The 25,889-nt window shown below is 43.6% G+C and overlaps 1 protein-coding gene across 5 annotated transcripts in view; it reads right to left on the reverse strand.

The window, feature by feature from the left end:
- Nucleotides 1–25,889, reverse strand: part of TSNARE1 (t-SNARE domain containing 1) — a 456,778-nt gene that overhangs the window by 288,205 nt on the left and 142,684 nt on the right. For all 5 annotated transcript variants that reach the window (XM_050970764.1, XM_050970765.1, XM_050970766.1 and 2 more), the window contains 2 exons: nucleotides 15,993–16,070; nucleotides 8,257–8,326 (listed from right to left, as the gene is read on the reverse strand). In XM_050970764.1, coding sequence (XP_050826721.1) covers nucleotides 8,257–8,326; nucleotides 15,993–16,070 — 148 coding nt within the window. The remainder of the gene's footprint in view (nucleotides 1–8,256; nucleotides 8,327–15,992; nucleotides 16,071–25,889) is intronic.

Consider the following 25,889-nt stretch of genomic DNA (forward strand, 5'->3'; position numbering starts at 1 on the left):
CTCCAGATGGCATAAAGACCCTGGGACACTGCTGCAGATCCTTGGAGCAGATGTGCAAGGACATGGGCTCACACAGTGGTAACTTCTCCTGCTCCTCATCCCCCCTGGAGACCTCACAGCCCTGGTGTTCAACCAGCTGGGCCTAAAGCCAGTGGGCAAATCCGCATCCTGGAGATGGGAACAAGGATGTGTGGGAAGGCTTGGGCTGCAATCAATGCAGTTTTCACCAGCATGGAGTGTGCTGTTCTTTCCTTGCCTCTGCAGGGTTCTGAGAAGGAAAACCAGGGGGTCCTGGTGGACAAGAGGCTGTCCATGAACCAGCAATGCCCTTGTGGCCAGGAAGGCCAATGGGATCCTGAGGTGCAGAGGGAAGAGCATGGCCAGCAGGTCAAGGGAGGTGATCCTGCCCCTCTGCTCAGTCCTGTGAGGCACATCTGGGGTGCCCTGTCCAGTTCTGGGCTCCTCAGGACATGGGGGACATGGAGATGGTGGAGTGGGTTCTGTGCAGGGCCATGAATACAATCAAGGGACTGGAGCATCTTTCTTCCATGGAAAGGCTGAGGGACGGGGGCTTGTTCAGCCTCAAGAAAAGGCAGCTGGAAAGGGGACCTCATGAGGTTCTGTCAGTGTCTGCAGTGAGGTGTCAGAGCACGGACCAGGCTCTGCTCTGGGGGGCCCAGCAATGGGACAAGAGGAAGAGGCAGGAGCTGATGCTCAGGAAGTTCCACCTGAACACGAGGAAGAACAACACATCCCACTGTGGTGCCTTCCAGCCCTGTCACTGACATGTTTTATAAAAAATCCTTTCCTTAGGATTTTTCCCTCCTGAGACGCTGAGAGGCCTCAGGAACAATCTGTAAACAATTCTTATCTGTTGCTGTGGAATGCAACAGGAGGAATCTGTGATTGGCCTCGTCAGGCTGTTTCCAGTTACGGGCCAATCACAGTTCACCTGTCCGGCCGGTCTCGGTCAGAGACAAGCCTTTGTTATTCATTCCTTTTCTATTCTTAGCTTAGCCTTCTAGTGAAATCCTTTCCTCTATTCTTTTAGTATAGTTTTAATATATTATCTATCATAAAATAATAAATCAAGCCTTCTGAAACATAGAGTCAACTTTCTCGTCTCTTCCCTCATCCTGGGACCCTTGTGGACAATACCACACAGACTCACTCAGGCTGGGATTTTCTGTGATTCTCTGACCCCCCACTGCACTGAGGAGAGGACAGAAACCATAAACTGAGACATGAAAGCATAAAAAGATTACATAAACAGCAGCAGCAGTTAGAGACCTTTAAGAGATTATTGTTTATCCCCCAGATGCCACCATCCCTTGTCATCTCCAGGAGGATCCATCCCTTGCCACAAAAATTCACTCATCCTTAACTGAAGGGTTTAAAATTCCCAGCCTACATCCACAACCCATCTTGATGTGGGAAGACACTTTTGCTTTGACCAAGGTTTCTGGCCACCTCAGAACTCTGGCAAGGACAATTTGGGGAGAAAAACACTGAAAAGCAAAACTTTGCTGACAGATTGATTTGTAGTGGCCATTAGGAACTGCTTGAGCATGTGAAGGGATACTCCAAGGACCTCTCTAAGCAGGGCAGGCAGTTCAAAAGTGTATGAATTTATCATCATTGGAGGATTCTGCAGTTCATCACCAGCTTTTGTAATTTATCACAGGGATGTCACATATCTGGAGCTCTGGGATTCTTAAGGGTGAGATCTGTCACATAAATACAGTTATTAAGGCAGCGAGTGTATTATACAGTTAAATGCAAATGTTGCAATCTGGCAACCCATTTTTACTGCCAAAACCTAGAAGGTTTTTCCTGTCAGAAATTGATGCCAGTAGCGATAAATGGGGGATAGATAAAGTTAATCTGACTGCTTTGAGTTGAACAGGGAAGGTATTACTTTGAAGGGTTTAACATATTAACAGAATCAAAACGACATTTCAAAATATTTATGGAAATCTTTTTTTTTTTCTTTAAAGCTTCTACAAGCGGTATAACAAAACCATATAAAACATTATTAAATTCTACCCTTAATTAAACATGCTGACACTTAAAAGCTTCTGTCTGATTTACTTTAACAAATCTTCTTTCCGTAAATTATGACTTTAAAACATCATTCTGCTCTAAATGAATCTGTATTCCAGAGGAATTAAAATCTTTTTTACAGATGCTTAAAAAAAAAAAATAAACTATACCTCTAGCTTATCAATCATAATGGTGAAACAAGAAGAAGGAAACAATACAGATAAATGATAAAAGTAACTGAGGGAAAAAAGCCTTTACTGTTTCATGTCAATTCAGAAAGGCTGAAGGGCATGGATCCATCCACCTCTGCAGCAGGTTGGTGAGGCTTCCAGCCATGAGGAGAACAATTCAGCATCCAGAATAGTTTTGGAGCATCCAGAGAAACAGGGGAATGTTCAAAGGGCCCTTTGGTCCAGCTAAGGGACAAACGACCCCACAGCTCCCCCCAAAAAGGGTTATTGCATTTCTCAGTGCAATATGAGTTGGGTGGGAACAAACTGAGTAACCTCAATCATTCACCCTGAAAGTGCCAGTCCCCTCCTTAGAATCAGGGAGTGTCACTTGAGATGTCCCAGTGTGCCACCACACCTATGTCTTGTGCCAAAATTGCCAGCCTCAGATACCCTGGGGCACCTCGACAGCTCCAAGAGTCACCGATCACATCCTGGGCTGCATCATGAGAAAATGTGGCCAGAAGGTCAAGGGAGGGATTGTTCCCCTCTGCCATGACCTTGTGAGACCCCACCTGCAGTGCTGTGTCCAGCTCTGGGGTCACCAACACCAGGAGGCTGTTGAGCTGCTGCAGTGAGTCCTGAGAAGACCACAAAGATGCTCTGAGGGTTGGAGCTCCTCTGCTCTGAAGCCAGGCTGGGAGAGCTGAGAGTGTTCACCTGGAGAAGAGAAGGCTCCAGGGAGAGCTCAGAGCCCTTTCCAGAGCCTAAAGAGGCTCCGGGAAAGCTGGAGAGGGATTTTGGAGAAGGGATGGAGGGGCAGGACAAGGGGGAATAACTTTGAAGTGAGAAGTTGGACATTGGGAAGAAATCCTTGGCTGTGAAGGTGCTGAGACCCTGGCAGAGGTTGCCCAGAGAAGCTGTGGCTGCCTCATCCCTGGAAGTGCTCAAGGCCAGGCTGGATAAGACTTTGAGCAACCTGATCTAGTGGAAGGTGTCTTTGTCCATGAAAGGGGAGTGCTGGAACTACACAGCCTTCAAGGTCCCTTCCAACCCAAACCATGCCATGGGTCTCATCCTTGACAGGATGAGCTGAACCCTGACAGAGTCCAGAGACCAAGAAAATGTAGGAAACCACCTTCAGGTTCTTATCCATAAGAGGGTGCAACAACCTGTGCCAGGCAAGACCCACAGATGAGTCCAATCTGTCACAAACTTACTGATCCTATCCTGAATATAAACAAATGTGTCAAAAATGCTTCTACAAATCCAGCAAAGCACCTCAGACTGAGCCTGAGAGCCCTGAAGAGATCGTGGCTTCAGTCTTGGACAGGGATGCCACTCTTCCTAAAAGCACCCCAAACTGACAATACTTCAACCCAAACTGACAATACTTCACCCTAGGTTTCCATCAGTTTTAGGGTGGCAAAATAAACTGATTAATTTATTTTACTGCTCCATAAAATTTCTGCTGATAATGATGCAAATTTCCTGGGGAAAGGTGAGGAAGATGGAATTCCCTTCAATCCCAGTAAAGAATATAGCAATCTATGTATGCATGCCCAAGGAAAAGAGGTGCTCAGTGAAGTCAATATTTGGCCCAAAAACAGGTAAGAGCAGCAATGCAAAAGCTGCACTTTCAGTCTCTTCCAGGACTGCTGAGTTGTCTCACCCTGAAGCAGCTCAGATCTCAAACTCAGCTTCCCCACTTGGAAAATGCTCTGGAACTCCTTTGTGGCAATAGGAATTATCTGCCATGCACCATCTTAACCAAGATTTTGTATCAGTTCAATCAGAAAAGCAGGTTTGTTCTCTAACACTGTACAGATGTAGAGCTGAGCCTCTCCCAGGTGCAAGAAAAAATCCGACATATTTCGACAGTGAGAACTTTAAAAAAAAAATAATGCCAGTGGGAAAAGTAAGGTGAAAGTTAAAAATCTTTTTTTTTCCTCAAATCAGGAGAAAAAAACACTTCTTTTAGTAAATCTCATCAGTGCTAGAATCTCATCAGTGCTAAAAGCCCCCAGAATATCCTTCTTATAACTCCTTATACAGGCAAATTCTTCTGCTAGTGACGAGTAAAGGATGCAAAAATCCTTCAAGGAGTGAAGACTCATGGGCTACATTTCAGACACACCTGAAAATGGTAAAAAGCTGTGTTTGTGACTCAATGCTCTTATTCCTCTTGACCTTGCAATGACACAAAGTCAAATGTCCCATAAGGTGACAAACTCCTCTCTGGGGTGAGCAGTGCAGGAGCCTGGTTTGGAAAGCCTGGATCACTTCTGCAGCCATCCAGCCTCCAAGGAAAGGACATCAAGGACCTTTCACTGACACTTCAAGCTCAGTTTCGTGGCTTCCAGGTAGTCAGCAAATGCCTCTTGCAGCCTGCGTGGCCACTTTGCTTTTCTTGAGGTCACAATAAGACAGGGTCAGGTTGTGTGAAAATGAAAGACTTTCAAAATTTTTTTTTTTTTTCTTCTTCTAACACACCTCTCAGAGAGCATTGTCCAGGTTAGAGGGAGGCTTTCATTTTCATTTCCACTTTGTGGAAGATGTTGGGAGACCAAAGAGCTGCACCAGTCAAAAGAAAGGAGACTGGTTTTCACTGTCTTTTGGAGTCAGTGCTCCACCTGGGTGTTTAATTTGATTTGCCTAAATTAAAAACTCATTACCTTCAGTGCCTAACATTGGAGAACCCGTTCATCCCACACACTCTGGCTAAGGAAGCAGATAAATGCCTTGGAAGCCTGGATTATTAAACCAAAGGTCAGAAAAAAACCAAATCAGTCGATTTTTCTTGCATCACTGGAGAAAGCCTCACCTTTGCCTCCTGGCCTTAGCTCCTCATCCCAGCTCCATCCACCTTTTTTCCCTTTGCTCCCACTCCCTTCCCAATTAATCCAGGGTCAGTTGCATTCAGCCAAGAGCTTTGTAAGGGCATTTACATTTCACTTGCCAGCACATCCAGCTCCAAGCATGCAGCCCACAAATATTTGTGCTGGCTCTGGGAAGAGCCTCGATCAGGATTACTCACTTTGGGTCTGATATACACCCTGCTCACAGCAGCAGCCAAGTCTGTCTCACTGACTAGGGCTGGCACTCCTTGTGGGATGAACTCTCCCAAATTTACTTGCCACAGATACAATCCTTATTCTGAAAGACTCAGCTCTCAAAAGCAGAGAAACTATTTCAGAAAAGGGAAGAGACCAATTTGACAGTAAAAATCCTGCCCTCATCTGATGCCTTTGTGAGTTCTGTGCTTAAGAGGCAGAAAGTCTGCCTGAATTTGGCAAGGAAGCAGGTAACTTTGGGGATTTTTTCTGTTTTATCAGGACCCTGCAGCAAGGTAAGCAAACACTTCTGCAGTTTACAGTCCAAAGCAGCTGAATGTCCTGTGTGGCAGAACAATTCACCATCAATCCCTATTCCCAAACACTCTGCCTTCCCTCATCTGCCTAATTTTAGGCAGCCTCATTTTAGGCAGAGTGACAGCCACTTAACAAGAAAACAGAAATTGTGGCAATTTTACTACTTAGATACCCAAACCCATTATCCTTTTCCTAACAGCCAGGGCTATAAACCTGCCAAATGTTCTCTCACTGCTCCCATCTTCAAAGCTAGAGGGTGTTCAAGGAGAGACATGCATCAGCCTCTGAAGGAGAGGGGTCAAGTGGCAGAGGAAGAAGATTAAGCCGTGATTTGCAGCCATGGAAGCAGAAAGCTCTGCCCCAAAGGTCTCACCTGAAGAGCTGACCCTCCTGAGCAGAGATCTATGCAGCCCTGCCAGCTCTAGTGATTCATGGCACGCTGCTTTTTTGCTGGTGCAGCTCTCAGGAGAGACAGGCAGAAGTTCTTGTGGAGCACTCGAGGCTGGTTTGCCTGGTGGTGAGGAAGGGGGGCAGTGGAAGGACAAGTCAGTGTGAGGGCAGGATGACAGACAGGGAGGACTGAAGGGAAGGGAGCTGCTGGTCCTCCTCAGCAGAGCACCCTGGTACTGCTCTGTGTGGAGCTACAAAAAGCCAAATGGGAGAAGTGGGAGAGCCACTAGACTGTGGGGAGAGGGGATGGAGCAGGAGACAGCTGGAGGAATTCTGGGGCTGATGACAGGGGTAGGGAAGCATGGTTAAAATTTTTAAAAAATGCATTTAACTATCTGGACAATCAACAATAATTCCAAGATCAAAAAAAAATTTGTGCAATTAGTGCCTTATGTAACTATTTATGTAACTGCTCAGGAAAGAGAAAAGTTATCTAGGCATGTTTCTGGAGTGCCCTGAAGAGTCGAGGAATTGATTCTTTAATTAAAATTTATTTAAAAAAAAATAGTTTAGTAGAGCAAACGCAATACCTGCATTATACAGTCTTTTCTGGGTTAAGGATCTCCAGCAGTTATTAAGGTGCTTTATGCTGCAAATAATTTTGTACATGTAAACATCTTTCCTGATCACATCAGTCTCCACAGGCTGACTTTTTACTCTTGCATCCTCTCCAATCTCCTAAATTTACTTTCAAATCTTCCGACTATTACTATATTTAATCCTCTGGTTTGCAGAACAGTATCTGTGAATTAGGGCAGATCTGATGCCCTGATGAAAGCAATGGATTGGAGGGAAAAGGAGAGACATTGCAAACAGGTCTGAGAACTTATATTGCATAGAGAAGGTCAGTCAAGTCCATCAGGCAAATAAAGAAATAAACCCCAAATTCTCCTTTTTTTTCACAGCCAAACCTCAGCAGGAACAGCAGTCACACACATGAAATCAGAGACAGATCCTAAACAGTTGATTTTTGCCTGCAAGCTGCTTGAAGGGAGGCACCTTTAATAAATTGTGCTACATTTGGAGAAGTCATTTGGATTCTGTAATTAGCAGACATACAAGGAGAGCTAACTGTGCGTGTTTGTGTGTACACAGCTCTGGAAGAGGGAGTTTAATGAGCTGTGTCTCCTGCAACTGCAAATCAAGTTTCATTTTGTCAGTGCTGTGCCACGTGATGCTGTGATGCAGCTTCCAACACCACAACACACTTTTCCTCCTATAAAACATGCTCTCCCCCTTTTATTTTTTCATAGGATCATGGAATGGTTTGTGTTGGAAGGTTCCTTAAAGATCACTTCGTTACAAATCCTCTGCCATGGCCACTTTCCACTACCCCAGGTTGCTCCAAGCCCCCTCCAACCTGGCCTTGGTCACTTTCAGGGATGGGGCAGCCACAGCTTCTCTGGGCAACCTGTGCCAGGGCCCCACCACCTTCATAGGGAAGAATTCCTTCTTAATATCCAATCTACATCGACTGTTTTTCAGTTTGAAGCCATTCCCCCTTGTTCTGTCACTACAAGTCTCTGTCACAAGTCTCTTTTCTCTTTCCTTTTGGGTCCATGGACCTTGTCCAAGTAGAACTGGGGGATAAAAGAAAAGGAACAAGAAAAAGCTACAGAAACACCTGTTTTGGTTTGACTCCAGCCAGCAGCTAACCTCCCACAGCTGCTCACTCACTCCTTACTCACTGGTGGGGTGGGGTGAGAAGCAGGAAAGGCCTTGACTCTGTGTAAGAACTGCTCAGCAGTAGCTAAAACATCCCTGGATTATCAGCACTCCTTTCATTACAAATCCAAAACACAGCCTCATACTGGCTACTGTGAAGAAAACTATCTCCATCCCAGCCAAAACCAGCACAGTTTCCTATTCCATCTTCACTTTAAAAATAAATAACCACCATCCTCAACAACAAAAAAGCAACAAACAGCAAAAAATAACTCCTTCAAAACCTACAGAATGGCCTCTTTCACCATGGGCCATCTTTTCTGTGTTATCTCCACACCATTCTCTGCCACATCAGACCAGCACAAGCAAAGCTTTGTACGATCAATGCACATCCTACCACCATTAATCACCAACAGGAATGGAAAAAACCAAAGTAATCCTGACAAAAAGGTGTCCAGCTATAACAAAAGGATGGAAGAAAAGGTGAGGATAGATGAGGGGAAAAAATGAAAAGGCTGGGACAAAGAAAGATCTGCAACAATTTAAAATAAACTCACAGTCCATCCTGCAGCTCTTGAGTATCGTTTGAGGTCCCCAGGGATCGAAGACTTCTTTCCAGAGAGGTCACTGTCAACAGCACAGAAAGAAAAAATAAAGCAGCAGCACACCTTTTTACAGAAAAAAAATTATTTGTCTTTTAATTTAATTTAATTTTTTTAAAAAAATACAATTAAGTATTTGAACAAGCAAGCTATGAGAGAAAGGGGAGCACATCTACCAGTGGCCACTGCACAGAATGATAAATTGGGTTCTTTGGAAGCTTAAATGGTGAATCCATGTATAGCATGCCATGACATGATGGAATATGACCCCTTGTCAGGAAAACCTCAGTTCCATGGACCTTGCACAGATCTCTGACTCTTCCAGCCTTGGGGTGACATGGAATTGTGCACTGAGCATTTCCAGCTGGAAATGTGCCCCTGGTGAAGAGGCAAGAAATTGCATAACAACTGTTTATTGCTCTGAATTATAATTAAGAGGCAGAACACTGATGTCTACTCTGATATCTTCCATCTTCTCGTTCAAGATGCTTAAACTCAAAATGTTTTCTATCTTTTGGCTCAGAAAAAAATGGAGACGTCATCATCACCTGTGTTTGTGCTCACAATTTCTTGGGCTTTTCCATCAGAAGAAGAGAATACACTAAAAGCAGCTGGAAGGTGGAAACATGGTTTGCTTTGTAATTTGCAATTACTTCAGATTTAAGAAATATCTATATAGATCTTTGTGTATATAGAAACAGAAATATAGGGGTACTGTTGTCTTTTTCCACCCTTTAATGTCACTGTCTCAATTCACTTTCAAACTAACAACAGCTCACTACTTCTGGACTTAGCACAGCCAGCAAGCAAAGCACTTCAAGATTTCCCACAATGGAACATGCTAAATAAATTACATTCTTGATATTTACATGTGGGATTTCTTTCAGGACATTTCCAGCTGTAAAACCCATAACCCATTATCAGTCACGCTTCAATATTTAAGGATAGAAAGAGGACCAGATTAAAAACATGGCTCAATTATTTCTGCAGAAATTTAAGAAATCCTCTGTTTTAATGACTCTGCAGACTTGGACTTGGCCTGTAATTTTGAACAAGTCACTTAATTATATTTCCACTGTCAGACAAAATCCTCTCTTCTCTTCTGGGCTCTGCTGGCTTGACACCAAAAGTCACTAAACAGCATAAAAAGTAACTAATGCGCCTGAACTACATGAATATTCAAAAAAACTTTGAATACCACCATATATTTCTGTCAATGCTAGTTCTCAATAACAGACTTTACGGCAGAGTTTGGAGATTTGGTAAGATAAAGCCTCAAGGAATTGTCTGTAACTGAGCTAATAATTATTTTTCTTTGCTGGAAGCACAGTGTTCTAAAGAATAAATTGGAAGTTTTCACTAATAACCATTTGCTTCTGTAGAAGGACACCACTGACCCTGCAGAGATCTCATGAATACTGTAATTCCCTCTTTCCCTCTCCACAATCCTAACAAATCAATTTCCCTTGGAATCCACATACTGTTCAGTTCAAATACAAAATTTTGCATCAACTAAAAATACTTTTGGGCCCATCAACCTTTTGGAACAAAGCAGAGTGTGGTCCTTGGGGAAAGGACAGCAAGCCAAGGTAAATAAAGGACTTGTGTGGACACTGAATTTGTAAGAACAAGTTAATGTCATGTGTACAATTCCAGAACAAAACCAGCAGCTACAGCCTCCCTGAACCTTTCTAACCTGACCTGCAAAAATAAGGACAATTCAAAGGGAGTTTTACTGCCACCTGCTTTGGAGAAGATTGGAGTGGGAAGCAGTTTTGCTACTGAACAAAACACTTCAGGACTTCACACTCAATCCATTTTACACTGAGGCAAACCCAGGAGCTGTCAGATTTGTTCATCATTTTGGAAAACCTACAAAAAGGTGAAAAGAATAGGAGACATGAAGGGAGACGTGAGGAATGCGTTCAGCAGTTAGATGAAAAAGTGATCTCTGATTAAGTTCTTATCCAATAATTTTACTTAATATTCCAATTCAAACACAGTATTTAAACAACTAAATAAATGTCAGTTGTCCCAAAATGACAAGATATACACTCTGGAGGAGCCAAAGGCTATCATTTGATGTAGCTCTTATGTGGAAAACAGCAGGACTAAAACTCCAACATGACTTTCCTAAATCTCAAGAAAGCCAAAAGAACCCTGCATCAAAAGAGGAGTGGCCAGAAGCTCAGTGGAGGTGATTCTCCCCCTCTAATCTCCTCCCAGGAGACCCCACCTGGACTGCATCCAGCTCTGGGGCCCCCATCCAAGAAGGATGATGACCTGTTGAAGAAAACCCAGATGGCCATGGAGATGACCACAGAGCTGGAGCAGCTCTGCTCTGAAGCCAGGCTGAGACAGCTGGGTTTATTCAGCCTGGAGATAAGAAAGCTCCAGAGAGGACTTAGAGCACCTTCCAGCGCCTAAAGAGGCTCCAAGAGAACTGGAGAGGAACTCTGGACAAGGGCATGAAGTGATAGGACAAGAGGGAGAGGATTTACAGGTTCAGATTGGATATTAGGAAGAAATTGTTTCCTGTGAGGGTGGTGAGGCCCTGGCACAGGTTTCCCAGAGAAGCTCTGGCTGCCCCATCCCTGGAAGTGTTCAGGGCCAGGTTGGATGAGGCTTTGAGCAACCCGGTCCAGTGGAAGATGTCCCTGCCCATGGCAGGGGGCTGGAACCAAGTGATCTTTAAGGCCCTTTCCAACCCAAGCCATTTTATCAATCTATAATTAAATCTGAGCTACTCTGGTCTAAATGTATTCATTTTGGCTTCAGCCAAAAATGAATTTATCAAAATCCCTGCAGCTTCTTTGCTGGATGTGGAAAATCTCTCTCAATGTTCCAGTTCTGGTCATGTGAGCAGTAATTTGACCAGAGAAGCAAAACATCAAGCTCTGCTGGAGGGATGTGTGAAGCCATTCCTAAAACAAGAATCTTATTTTAAAAGTCTTGTTCTTTTCATTATTAAAAGGAATGCAGGAATCTTATTTTAAAAGTCTTGTTCTTTTCATTATTAAAAGGCATGCCCAAGACCCCCAGAATGAGGCACATTCACAAGGCATCAGTGATGTTGGTGCTGCACTGATTTACTACACAGAGAGCTTGGCTCCCAGTTGCCTGTGCCATTGCAATCCTTAAATCAATGGGGGATGAGAAACCATCCTGAGATGGCAATGGAGACTCTATCACACCTGAGGGATACAGGAAAATCCTTTTCTCAGCATTTAGGATTGAGGTAATGGGACTGCACATGGCACCAACCAGTTATGGGCAGTCATTAAAGAGTGAGGAGCAGGAAATTAAAGAGGCAAGAGACCCATTAGAGAGTTCAGGTTCTCCATCTGGCCAGCACAGGCCTGATTCCTCCAGTATATCCTCCACTGACCAGACAAGATGCACCAGAGAAATTCCATTTAGGAGTGTTATTTATTGTACTTACTTCTAAGATACTTACTAAGAGGCAGCTAAAAGCTGCACATGAAAAAAATGCAAGGTCTCAATAAAAGTATAGATGATTAAAAAAAAAAAAAAAGGCTATAAATGAGACAAATTCCAGCAGTATTTGAGCTCCTTTTTGTGTGCTGATAGGAAAATCAACTAAATTTAAAAAACCCCAAAACATGAAAGTTGCAGAAGTCAAGGCATTATGTGACAATCTGGACTATTGGAAGGTGTCCCTGCCCATGGCAGGGGGTTGGAACAAAATGATCTTTAAGGTCCCTTCCAACCCAAACTATTCCATGATTCTATGAACTTTCCTTATTTTCAACAGGAACAGCCCCAAGAGATTAAGAGAAAGAAAGGAGGTGCAAAGATTAGGAAAAATCTCCCTCTACCCTTTCATACTTCTATAATAGATGGCATTAAAAGAAGTCTATAAGCTCACAACCTGGCAGGAGAGTGATCCAGCAGCATATAAAAAGAACCAGCTGTCCTGGCTAAAATTTTTATTCAACAAATGAGGAAGATTTCCATTTTCATGGCAGAAAAAGGGAGCAGGAAGCATCTATAGGTGAGAATAAAAACAATCAACTCAGAGCTATCAAATCCCCCTTGGTCAGGAAGCAAGTCCTGAAGTGCCCAAGAGGAATTTAAATCACCCCAAAGGCTCAGAATTCAGTAAAAAGAATAAGGACAGCAAAGAGGGACAAAGCACATTGTGTTTATTACTTCTGCAGTGTTACTCAATAAAATTCAATGGTGCTTTAAAATCCTGGTACAAAGTTGACTCCTTGTTTCATTAAAAACAGTCATTCCCCAAAGACATAAAAGGTTTTGCTGAGATTGGCCTCAACCTGGGATTTTTAGAATCTAAACAACAAAACCATAACATGGCCAACTCCTGACAGCTTGGAACAGCCTGGCCAGGGAAGGGGTGAAGTCACAACCCCTGGGAGGGCTGAAAAATAAACCAAGACACTTCTCAAGCTGTAGTGGCCTTGGTAGCATTCAGTCAAAGCCTGGACTTGGAGATTTTGGAGGTCTTTTCTAACCTTAAGGATTGTATGACTCCACAATTCTATGATCTTCAGCACCCCAAAAGGGACAAGAACATTTCAGGTGCACAGTTAGATCTCCAAACACAACGGGGAACCTGAAAAACCCCAGAGAGGTTGCAGCACGCCAGGAAAAGAAAGGAAAGAGGAGCTGTGATAGGATTTATGCAATTTGTAGGATGTTCAGCACACCATGCCCAGCACACAAGGAGTAAACCCATCACCTGGTGAGCATCTGTAATGTAGCTGCCTCTTCCTTGCTCAGCCACAAACAACATCACTTACTTATTTTTCATGCTCCAGGTCAGAGCTTCCTGAGTTTCCTGAAGAGATTTTATGCTACAGAAAGAATTGTAGGCATTCTTCCCTATTTTCTAAGCCTAAAAATTCTTTACCTAAAGGGAATTAGCTCTGTCAAAACTCAGCACTACACTCAGCATCCTTCTCCTGAAAATCTCTAACCATTTTTTGGGGGGAAAGACTATAAAAAATAAACTGAATGAAACTGATTTTATCAGACAAAAAATAATATGGGAATTGAACAGAGCAAACACAGTAGAGTATCTTATGGGCATCTCTTCAACCTGAGAGCACTTTAAAAGGCATTATAGATTCATTGATTCATAGATTTTAAAAGCCAGAGACAGCAATTCTGATTATCCAACCTGATTTCCTCCCCTAAAATTTTGTCCCATCACTCCCCACTCCCCATCAAGACTGGGGACTGCAGCTGGACTAAAGTATATCTTATAAAAAAGATTTAAATGTTCCTGGCAAAGCCAAATCCATCAAGCCGCCTCCATGAGCAGTTCTAATGGCTGGTTACCCTCATACAGAAGGATTGAATTTGTCTAGCTTTAACTCTGATCTCCTGATCTCCTCCTATGTGAGAATGTGGGAATCCACAAAATCAGAGGGTTTTGGGAAAGCTGCAAAAGGCAGGACTCAGAGAGAGCAGAACTGTGATTAGAGCTAAGCAGAAGCCATGAGATTGGTCAGCAGAAAAATTATTTAAAAAGTAGAAAAGCAAGGACAAATAGAACAATGGTCTGTGTATTAACGCTTGTTTAGGATAACTCCCTAAGCTGCAGAAAAGTTTATCTAGCAAGATATTAGGAAGTTTGAAGCCTAATAATGGAGCTCTGTGCATTGTGTTTTAAGGCTCACAAGCAGGCATTGTATTGGAAATAAGCAAGCATTGTTTAACCAAAGGTACGTGTGCTTATAGCAGTTGGATGGAACCACTGTCAATGTGGTCAATGTGCTTCTGCTTTGTGTGATTGGTCAGAAAAGTTATAAAGTGAGTTGTAACATTAAGTTCTTGGTCTGCTGCCTGGGATGTGAGCTGATGGCATCTTCCCATTGTCAGAACCATGGAATGATGCTGAAAAATAAAACAGCTCAAGGCAAATTCCACAGCGGTCCCATCCCATTTGTGATTTGTAAACAAACCCCCAGCTGGTGCTATGAGAATAGATTAAGGAGCCCCTTGCTATCTATTTGATGTCTTTCTTCTTAGAGGGACACTTACACACCATGATTGAGTCCTTTTGGATGTCTCAAACAGAAATTTGGATGGCACAAATTTTCAAGTCTGGTTTTCAGACATCAAACAGTTTTGGCTTTTCTGTGCACCCTCTCCATTTTTGCAAAACAGTTTTAAGTGCAGGCATTGTCATTATCTGCTTCACAGAGCACTCAGTTCAGGCAACTCTTAAGAGGAAACACATCATCACCATCTCAAGAGGAGAAATAACAGTGGTTGTCAAACACAAATTGAAAGGGTTAAGGCAATTCTAACAAAGAATGAAAACAGAAGTTGGGTTGTGGTATTTCGAAAGTGATGTGCCATTCACCTTTAGGTTTTCTAAGGATGAAACTCCACTGTGGAGGGAATGGTGATTGAAGCACAGGGGCACATCAAGTCAGCCCTAATCTAGCCAGTTTGGACAGGAACAGCACACACAAACTCACAAGAAAGTTGCACAACTTCAGTCTGAGCTTTCAGTTTGGAAGGAGAAGTGCTACTGCCACTCATCACTGGCATTGTCAAATTAAAACTATTGGTGCTGGAGCAGCCAAAACTGGTGCTAATGCAGGTATTTCTGAGTGTTATGGTGTGGTTGTTCACCCACCTGAAAGCCAAGTATCACAGCTGGGAGGTTCAAGCTCCCACAGTGGCCATAATCCCTTTTTTATATGGGATGTATGTCACCAATTCAAGGGTCACCAATCCCCTGTAGTTATAGAAAAACTGGTGCTTGAATGTTCCTGGCAGATGGAGCATATACAACTCATCAAAAGTAGAGACAACTACATTTTAGAAGTTTTTAATTCCCATCCCTGTTCTAAGAAGGATTCCTTGCTACAACGACCAGGGCTCCACCCCTAGGACACACTGGGGAAGAATTACACAGATAAGGAGGCACTAAAATCCTTTCCCTACCTAGGAAAGGATTTTAGTGCCCAGGCCAGGCCTCTCTGTCATCCAAGCACAGAAAGAACAGACACAGAAGTTGTCCAGATGATTCCAAAGTAATTTCAATGTCTACTGTAAAATCAGCACTGGTAATTTCAGATCCCACTGGTATGGTTTAGAACTGGGGTACAATGGCATTGCCTTCCACTCAGCAATTTTAGTTAATATTTGTCTGCAAGATAAATTCCTCCAGCCTCACCCAACAAAACTGATGGGCCAGATCTTGTTTCAAAGGAGGGAGGACTCTGCATCTCCAGGGGCTGGGGAGATAGCCCTGCCCAACCTAGAGAGTGAAGAACAGCAGAATTTTGGTGTTTTCCCAAGGGAGATAGATGTTTTGCAAGCTCATGTGACAGGCTCTGAACACAGTAGTGCTGCAACAGATTTGAAAACGAGCCTGGCTTGTTCCACCTTTCTGAGCTCTAGCTCTCTATTGTAACAGATGACACAATTAAAAATAGAAAAAAAGGATGTGGTCTCAGCAAGGATTGGAATGTATCTGTGCCTGTTGGAGGGAACATATGGTGGAATATTTTTACATCTTTTAAGGAGCTGTGTGTTGGACATGTGCTGCTGTTTGTGAGATGCAGCAGCAGAAAAGCTGCATTAATATTTGCTCCCTGACAAGAGGAGCTGCCAGGGGCCGTGGCCATGCACAGGAATCATCAGCAGGACAGCACAGAAGGCACCAGGAAAGCTCTCATTTTACTCACCATTGGAGTTAATTCGGAAGACATTGGCTGAAGTCTCCTGAAAAAGTTCCTGCAGTTCACTGGGATCAATCTGGGTGGCTGTGAAGAGAAAAACAGAGGAAAAAAAAAAGAGTGTTAATACTGGACACCACCAATCACATTGAAAGGGGGATAGTGGTTGGAAAGGGGATGTAGATTCCTGTTTGCTGCAGAAATTTAACCCAGGTAGGGTGGTCTGATGCAGCTTTACACAGGGTCTGGTGGTGGAACTTGCACTGACCAGACAAATCCAGCATCACCAGGACAGTGAGGATGCTGCTGCAACACAGTGGATAGAGCCCACATGGACTGAGATGGCATTTGTAGGGATCATCAGCAACCTGAATACAAATAACTCCACCTCATTTACCAAGTGGGAGTATCAGAACCACGACTGAAAGAGAAACCACAATGCCAAGTGATGGCCAGCCAGCACTTTCCAGAGCAGGAGAGCCCCATAGCAGGTCCTGCCTGTGGAAAAAGCAGTGAGCAGAGGGCACCTGCTCTGTGGGGTCAGAGCTTTTGGGGCAGGAGGGAGGTGGAAGCTCAGTGGGATCTCCACACATTCCTCTCCTAACCCCCAAGAGAGGTTCCTCCTCTTCCCATTCCTTCCTGACAGCTCAAACGCAAGGGACAATGAGTCAGTGTCAGGAATTTCTACTGCTGGTGCCCAGAAAAAATTTCACAACTTCATTCCCAAAGTACCCACTTTAGCCAAGGTGCTCAAATCTGCCCTAAAAGGAGAACACTGAAGTGAGGGTTTGAACATTTTGGGGTTTCAGGTTTGGTGGGGGTTTTGTTGGTTGATTGTTTTTTTTTAAATTTTGTTTTGGTTTTTTTGTTGTTGTTTTGGGGTTTTTGTTTGTTTTTGTTTTGTTTATCGGTTTAGGTTTTTGTTTGTTTGGGTTTGTTTATTTTTGTTTTGGTTTAGTTTTTTTAGCTTAATTTCCCAATTTTAAAATCCCTGAGACTGTCCCCAGCTTCTCCAGAGCTTCAGTATCCCCAGAGGAGTGATGAGCTACACTAGAGAATCACAGAACCACAGAGTATTTTGGGCTGGAAAGGATCTTAAAGATCATCCAGTTCCATCCCCCTGCCGCAGGCAGGGACACCTTCCACTGTCCCAGGTTGGTCCAAGCCTGATCCAACCTGGCCTTGGACACTTCCAGGGATGGGGCATTCACAGCTTCTTTGGGCAACCTGTGCTAAGGCCTCACCATCCTTACAGGGAAGAATTTCTTCCTAATATCCAATGTAAATCTGCCTTCCTTCAGCTCAACACCATTAATTATGACTGTATTGAGTCCATCTCACAGAGTAAGGATACATCACGTAAATAAGCTTTACCAGGCATTTCAGTTTTGATTGATCACAGTCACCAGAGAAACTCATTTGTAATGATGCCTTTGTCACCAGTTTTATGGCAGCAGCTTCCCAGCAGATTATTTTTTTTTATTCTGCCTCCCACCTGTGTCAGCTTTCCCAGAAGCTGCTTCACCTGAAACTTTGGTCACATCGTGAAGCACCCCAGGGCTTTTCCAGCCAGCAGAGTCCAACAACCCCTGCTATCACCTCTGAGGTGAAGCATCTCAGACTCCAACAGGAGCTGAGATTCATTTCTGCAAGTCAGCAAGCTGGAACTCTGACCTACTCTGCATCCCTTCACCAGATTTCCCAGAGCTGCTAAAGCACCACACACCCAGCCTGTGCTTGGCAGAGCAGAAAGATAATGATGGAGCAAGGCAAAAATGAGGAAAACTGGGCAAAACAAGAAGCCAGCTGGATGCACTGCTCAGGTTAGGGCTGAGGATGCATCTCCCAGTGCTGGAGGAGCAGCTGCACATCCGAGAGCTGAATTTCCACTGCTCCTCACACTCATTGAGATGGTTCAGCCCTATAACAGCTGTAAATAAAGTCATGGATCAGCCTGTCAGGATGACACAAATCCTGCTGTTTAATCCAAATGCACAGAGCCTCATTGCTGGAGATTTTCCCACTCTTGTCTTCCTGCAGTTTCTCCTAAATCAACTGTCCCAGACACTCCTTTCCTTTGTTCTATAGGGGAGGCTGCAGAAGAGCAGAAATTAGTGGGGGCTCCCCTTTCCCCCAGGAATTTCACTTGTTACTAACAAAGTCCAGCTCTCATGAAATCACTGGCATAAAAGCAGCACAGGAAAAGATTTTTAGATTTATACAGACTGTTGTTACCCCCATTTTAGGTGTTTTTTCTTGGATATTCATGTTTCAGAACTCATCTGAACATTTTGGGACAGAACTCATTTTGGATGGGTGGGAGGGGTTAACTTCTTTTTTTTTATTCTTTCCTTAGAAACACTAAATTTGCCTCAAAAGATTTTTATCCTGGCCCAGTGATCCTGAGGCACTGAGCAAAGCCTCAGATGAACCATGAAGCAATCAAACCAAGGGCTGGGAGTAGAATTGGAATCACCCAGCTGGGAACAGCACTGCTTCAAATCCCCAAATAATCCAGACTAGAGACTCCAGTGTGATCCCACAGGGGGACACTCCTGCCCAGCCTCCAGCAGCTACCTCTGAGGAGTCATTCCAAATGCCAAAGTCACACCAAGAGTCAAGATGAAATATCCCAAAGGTTGCAAAAGGCAGGAGAAGCACCAATTTCACTGAGAAGGAAACACAGAGCAACACGGAGAGCCCAGAGTTGTTCCATGAGGTTTAAAACTACCCAAAAATTCAGGTGCTAATTTGGGAGGGTGAGATTTATTTCTATTTATTGGTTGGAGACCAGTTTTCTCACCCTGTGCCACAATTCCTTAATGGGAAAGAGACAATGAATGTGGATCATACTCTGAAATCATGGAAATAATTCATTTTTTAAGCTTCCACATATTCACTGTAGTCAAAATTATATAAATGGAAGAGGACTGTGAAGACATAAACTCCTCCCCAAAGGCCTCTCAGCCCACACTTACCTAACAGCACCCACAATCACCCTCACACCTAAAAAATAAATGTAAATTAAATCTAAAAAAAAAAAAAACCAAAAACCAAGGCAAATGAAGCCTTTGTCCAAAATTTCCAAACAATTACTTTGAAAATGCAATTCAAGGAGAATATTTTTTTCTGAGAAAATTGCACTGTATCTGGCTTGCAGTTTCCTGCCCCTAGACTTTTTATTTCACGTCACAGCATGCTGCCAGTTCTGGATTTTATTTTGTTTTTATTTTGCAAAAGAAAAGAAAATAGTAACAAGGAGGCTGTTTTAACTACTCCAATTTCAAGCTTCAACACATCAAGCCGAGATGTTGTAACTATTCATGGAGGATGCAGCAGTTCAAGCAGACAAGCAGAACAATTTAAAAACAGCAGCAGAAAGCAAAGCAAAACTGCTTCTGTACTACCATGCCAAGGAAGAAAAACCAAGACTGAGAAGTAAAGTGGATGTGAAGTCTGATAAAAAATTAAACATCTTTGATTACATCAAGTGAATACTTAAATATTATGATTCCCCAAGAAGGATTAGGAGGTTTCTGATATGCATTAAATGATGTCATGCATTAAATACTGACACTAACAGAGTTCAGGGACACAGCTGGGAAAAAATGAGTTTTATTTACACTGTGGGTCCTCAAGGCTGAGAAGGTTTTGCAGTGGATGTGTTATAGAATCCCAGATGCAAATGGTTTCTCCTTTATTTCTTTAACTGGACATTTGCAAAAAAAAAAACATTTGTACTGTTTCCATTTATTTTTCCAGGAAAATCCCCTTGGACCCCAGGACAACCCAACTTCCTCTGCTATCAGTTCAACCTCCTCCTTGCCTAGCATATGGTGATTTCCTGCTATATTTATTGCTGTTATATTTATTTGTATTCACAGAAATCATAGAATGCTTGGGCTTGGCAGGGACCCTAAATATCACCTGGTTCTGCCACCATGGGCAGGGACACCTTCCACCAGACCAGGTCACTCAAACCCCCACCAACCAACTCCTAAAGCAGCAGCAAACAATGGCATTTCTGATATTTGCCTATTTAATTCTCCACTCCTTTGCCTGAAAAGCTCCACGGGCACCCAGGTAGGTGCAATAGATGGGAAAAAAGAGCTTTTAAATACCTGCTCTGCCAAAGCAAAGTGTGTCACTGCACACTCTGCAGGGGGAGACCTCAGCTGCGAGTGGGACTTTGAGGAACTTTGTGACTTGGGTGTGGAGTTTTAGCTCAGAAATTGCTTCCTCTGGGCAAAAATCTGTGAGGCTGCAGCAAGTTTAAATCCAGCCATGCAACATCACCTCACAGCCATCTGCTGTGCAGGGGTGGGCCCTTAGACCTCTGTGTTACCTGTCACACTCTGGATCAATGCCAAAAAGGAGAAAGAAAACAAAAAAAACAAAAAAAGAAAGAAAAAGGAAGCTGAATCATGGAATCACTGAGGTTGGAAAAAACCTTTGAATCCAACCATTAACCAAGCATAGCCAAATCCACTGCTAAACTGTGTGCCTTGAGTGCCACTTCTACACATCTTTGAAATATCTCCAGGGATGGTGGCTCAGTCACTTCCCCTGACACCCTGTTCCCATGACAGATGACCCTTTCATTGAAGAAATTGTTCCTAATATCCAATACAAACCCCACCTGGTGAATCTTGAGGCCATTTCCTCTTTTTCTACCATTTCCTGCTTGGGAGAAGTGACAGACCCCAGCCTGGCTGCCATCTCCCTCCAGGGAAATGTAAGGAGTGGTTGAGAAGCTTAAAAATCCATGCAAGCCTTACACATGATTTTTGCAGCCTCTGTTTCAGAGAACACTCAGAGTGCATCACTTCCCACGATTCAGAGCAATTATTATCTTTAATTCATCACAATTCTGTCTACAGGAGACAACTCTGGATGAGGACTGGCCAGTGGAGGGATGTGGTGTCTGTGCTTGGAGCAAAACAGAACCCAAGGACTCCTGGGCTGCTTCCCCCAGTCCTGCTCAGGAGGGAGAAAATAATTCTGCTGCACCTGGGCATCCCTGGGGCTCTCAGGTGCTGGGACAATCAACAGCTCCAGACACCACCACCAGAAGCTTTGGTAGGGAAGGAGAAATCCCAGCAGGAATTTATTTCAGTTCCTCTTCAGGACAAGCCAAATATAATGCTTGACCAGGCTTATAAGGTCTTGTCTCGAGTGAGCTGGATAAAATTAATGTAAAAGGGAATTGCTGGAGGTCCAGGACAGCACTCATGGAAAAGGAACCTACAGGAACATCCTTTCACCTAATGGTAATGAAAAGCCCCCGTGTTTGCCACGTCACTCTTCCTTTCCTATTAATTATTTCACACTAATTTGGAGCTCCTAATGGCTTTTCTGCAGCCAGGTGAAGTCAATTCCCTCCCTGAACTCAATTTTGCAGCAAACTCAACCTCAAAGTTGCCGAGAAGAAGCAGCAGTAATTAAAGTAACTGGGGTAAAATGGGGGAAAAGAAGAAAAACAGAACAAGAATTTGATCTTTCTACTTAAAATACCTAATGTGGCCGTAGCAAAGCAACTCAGCACCTCAAATTCCAATGGATTTATCCCCAAAGCACCACCAAGAATTCCATCTGTGGTCTGTTAAAGAAAGTCACAGGTTTCCTGCAGCTCCTCTCCTTTGAAAGCTTTAACTGAGGTTACAGCATCATCCTCTGCTGAAGAAATTCCCACAGAAAGTTACTTGGTCTCCAGACTCCTCTCTCCTGCAAGGTGTAAAAAAAGCAGGCAGGAAACAACCTGTTCCCTCTGATCTCAAACCATCCACCCCAAATCCCCACTGTACCTCCAGCAGTATGGATTACACCATCACACCCAGCCCTGTGGCTTAACCCTTTCACAGCTGAGCTGAGTGGATGAGTCTCACCCATCCAGCACCTTGTTCCTCCTCCAGGGCCACTCAAGCCATTGCAAAGCTTCAGTTCCCCCCTTTTCACACCATTATCCAAGAGACCAATTCCTCATTGAAGACTGAGATCCACAATGAGAGGCATGAAATGAACTCCAGGGAAAGGAAGAGATTGATTTTGGCAGCTAGCCAGAGAGGAAAAGAGATTTGCTCTGGAAAAAAAAATGGTAAATTCATGTCTTTATTTTTAGTTTTTCCCCAAGAGTTGGCATTAAAGTGAAAAGGTGGAAGAAGATGAAGGAGGCCAAGGACAAGAAAGAGTAAAGAGAAAGAAGCCAATTTTCATGTAAGGAAGAAAATGCAAAAGGCCAGAAGTGGTGGGGGCACAGACACATACACCCATTCCAGACAAGTCCTTTAGTCCCCAGTACTCAAAAGCTTCCCAGGGTGTTCCACCCTGTGCATTCTCTGGTGTCTGATCCCATGTTCCACACAGCTCTTGGTTTCTTCCACTCCCAGAACACTGTTTTGGTCTTCCACTGCCTTCCCCTTTCATACAAACCACAGGAACCTTGATTCTCCTCATCACCTCTGCCCTCCTGTTGACACTGGTCAAAAAAAGCTTCAACAAACACCAGGACAGAAAAGATTGGCCGAGGACGTGTTTGAACAAAGTTCCTTTCCTCAAAACAGAGGGCTTAAAATAGAAAAGGAAATGGAAGAGAATGAAAGAATCATGTGTACTGTGAAGTTGCTCCTGGTGTGCAAGCTGGGGAGGTTTTTATTTCCTGCTGATGAAATTTGAGTGAAATAAGTGATAAAGGGAAATGTAAGCAAAAATCACACTCATCAGGCAATGTGATTGTCATCAGTGCTGTAAAATGTGAGGCTGTTTCACATGGAAAAGCTCTGAGGCTCTTTGCTACAGATTTGTCCAAAAGGGCAAAAGGGCCTGGGTCTCCTCAGCATGGCCACAGCACAAAGAGGGAGCACCTTTGGAATTATAGGTGTGAAAATTGGGATAAAGCTGGTGTTTGCACCAATCCTCCCTCAAAGCCCTCCTCACACAGCAGGGGCAGTGTGTACAAGAACTCAATTCCCTACGGGTTAACTCAAGGCACCTGTTTGCATTAATAATTATAAACTCCTGTTCTCTCTCTCTTTTTTTTTTTTTTTTAATTTTTTAAATTATCTTTCTGATTTGTCCAAGTTCTCCTGAATGTACAAAATACATTTTTTTCCTGGCAAAATACATTTTTCCTCATTTTAGAAATGAAGTTTTACCTGAAGGTAAAATTCTTCTCAGCTGGAAGAACACATTTCATCCCACCCATCTAAAAGGGAGAGGAGTTAGGTAGTGAAGTACCTTCCTTCTCCTCCTCTCCCTAAGGAAAAACCAAGAATCAGAATTGGTTGAGTTGGAAGAGACGCACAAGGAGCACTGAAGTCCAACTCCTGGCCCTGGACAGGACACTCCCAAGAACTACATGATATGTCTGAGAGCATTGTGCAAAAGCTTCTTCACCTCAGACAGGTTTGGTGCTGTGACCACTGCCCTGGGGAGCTGTTCCAGAGCCCAGCCACCCTCTGGGTGAAGAAATTTTTCCTAATATCCAATAAACCTCCCCTGACACAATTTCAGGCCATTCCCTCAGGTCCTGTCACTGGTCACCATACAGGAAAGATCAGTGCCTGCCCTTCCTTTTCAAGGATGTTGCTCCCACCTCACTTCCCCATCAGGTAACACTCCCAGAAAAATTACAGAGAAAATGAAAGTAAAACCAACACATTCACTTTCACAGAACAGATTTTTATTTTTTTTTTTTACTTTAAAAATCCTACCACAGCTACAGCAAGTTGGCCAGAGGAGACAGAGGCTTCATAACCTCTAAGCCAAATTAAATTCAGGGCCTAAATTCAACAAGTGGATAAGGAGGAATTCAACAAGGAGGCAAAGGAGGCAGGGAGAATCACTTCAGGTTGGTAAGAACCCTACCTAGGGTTCCATTTTTGTCTTGGGCTCTCTGAAACAGTTTCAATACCTAAACCTTTTCCAAGCCTCTAAATTTACACTTAATTAACACGTTCCCAGAGAAGTTAGTGCAGTGTCCCCAGAACAAATGCTGCTGGTAGAGCTTGCAAGTTTTAACTGGAGCTCAGCATGGTTCTTTCAAGGAAAAGCCTAGCAAATAAAATAAAAAGGAAGCCTTGAATACAGATACAATACATATTTCTGAAATAAATAGTAAATATATTGCCTATCCCAAGGGAAGTCTAGGAAGCCAAGGAAAAAGGCTATTCAGGCAAAAGCCTCCCATGTCAGTGAGGCCTAGGGCAGTGGGATCAAAACTTGGCAGCTTGGCAAGTGTCTGTGCCCTTGGTGGCACAGCAGGCACTGCAAGGGACACTCCAGCCACAGAGAATTATCCCTTATAGAATCAAAGAAGGTAAAGGGTGAGCATTAATTAGCAGTAAAAGTCAACTTCAGAAATTAAAGATGATACAGAATTTAGAAAGACTGTCCTCCACAACCTAGCTGAGGAAAAAGGCTGCACACAATTTCTGCACTTCCATTGAAATCAGCCAAGAGATGAGTTTTGTCCTAAGCCACTTGGAAGGAGCATTAAACCCAGGAGTGCTTTCCCATATTCCCATCACTCCCACTAGGGAAACAGCCCCATGCTGTTCCAAACACAACACCAAGTCCTCAGCCACAAAAATACAAATTTCTGTGTACCCAAGAGCTGGTTCAAAGAGAAAAGGAAACATTAGGAAACATCAGAGATCCACGAGGCACCAGCACAAGTTGCCAGGAGAAGCTGTGGACGTGTCAGCCATGGAAGTGTTCAAGGAAAATTTGGATTGGACCCTGAGCAACCTGTTGTAGTGGAAGGTGGATTGGAACAAGATGATTTTAAGGTCCCATCCAACCCAGAAGATTCTATGTTTCTATGATTAATTCTCTTTCTACAGTGCAATCAAGGCTCAATCAGATTTGCTTTGCATTGCTTTTGGTCAAGATGTTTTTGTTCACTTTGGTATCCTTCTTTAGCAAAGATGCTAATAACAAACTGCTGAAGAAGAAAGGAAAAGACTCTCTAGTGAATTGCACCTCAGCTGGTGTGTCCAGGACAGCACAGACAGTGCCAGAGTCTCAGCTCAGGTAGGAGTGTGGCCAAGGAAATCTGCAACTGTTGAAATCATAGAAAGGTTTGGGTTGGAAGTGACTTTAAAGATCATCCAGTTCTAACCCCTCTGCCATGGCTGGAGAAATGTGTCAGCAACTCACTGTTCAGTTTTGCCAAACCTGAGGGTGCATCTCCAACATCCTCACAGAAGCAGCAGTCACAAACAGCCTCCCAAACCCACCCATGGGCTACTAAGGGAATAAAGAGAAATATCCAAACTGTCCACAAAGAGAGGCTGTTCCTAGAGCCAGCCCTGAGACAAACACTCTGCCAGACCATGCACTGACTCTTGGCCAAGGGGAGAGGCTGCTCCTTGGGGAGCATCACATGTTCCATGTGCCCAGAGTGAGCAATTAGCAGCCCTGCCCCAATTCCCTCCAGTTCTGAGCGTGGATTTTGCAAGTGAACGGCAAATTCATGACCAAAATCCTGGAAAATCAGCAAGTACAGCCTTGACAAGGTGCAGAGAACTCCCAGAGAGGATCAGAAACAAGAGAAAGCTGTTGGCACAAGGTGTCACTCAGAAGATGAGCTACGCTCTGCTGTAAAAGCAAAGTGCTGGATAAAGCAGACATGCTCCTTCCAACTCATGATGGGGAGGAAAACACCCAACAAAACTCAAACAAAAGTTCCAACCAACCAAAAAACTTTGCTACATTACTGCCCTAAGAGTTTATTTCAATTTATTATTAAGCAGTTCCCTGCTTTTGAAAAACCACAAGAAATATATCAGATTTTTTTTTTCCCAGAAGCGAGTGGCAGTTTGTGCTTCTCACTCGTTTCTTCCCAAGCTTGTTAAAGATGTCAGAGAGCAACAACATCAGTACAAAACCTGATATTCCCTGCATCTG

This window comes from Serinus canaria, chromosome 2 (genome assembly GCF_022539315.1).
Source record: "Serinus canaria isolate serCan28SL12 chromosome 2, serCan2020, whole genome shotgun sequence".
In the NCBI taxonomy this organism is placed as follows: Eukaryota; Metazoa; Chordata; class Aves; order Passeriformes; family Fringillidae; genus Serinus; species Serinus canaria.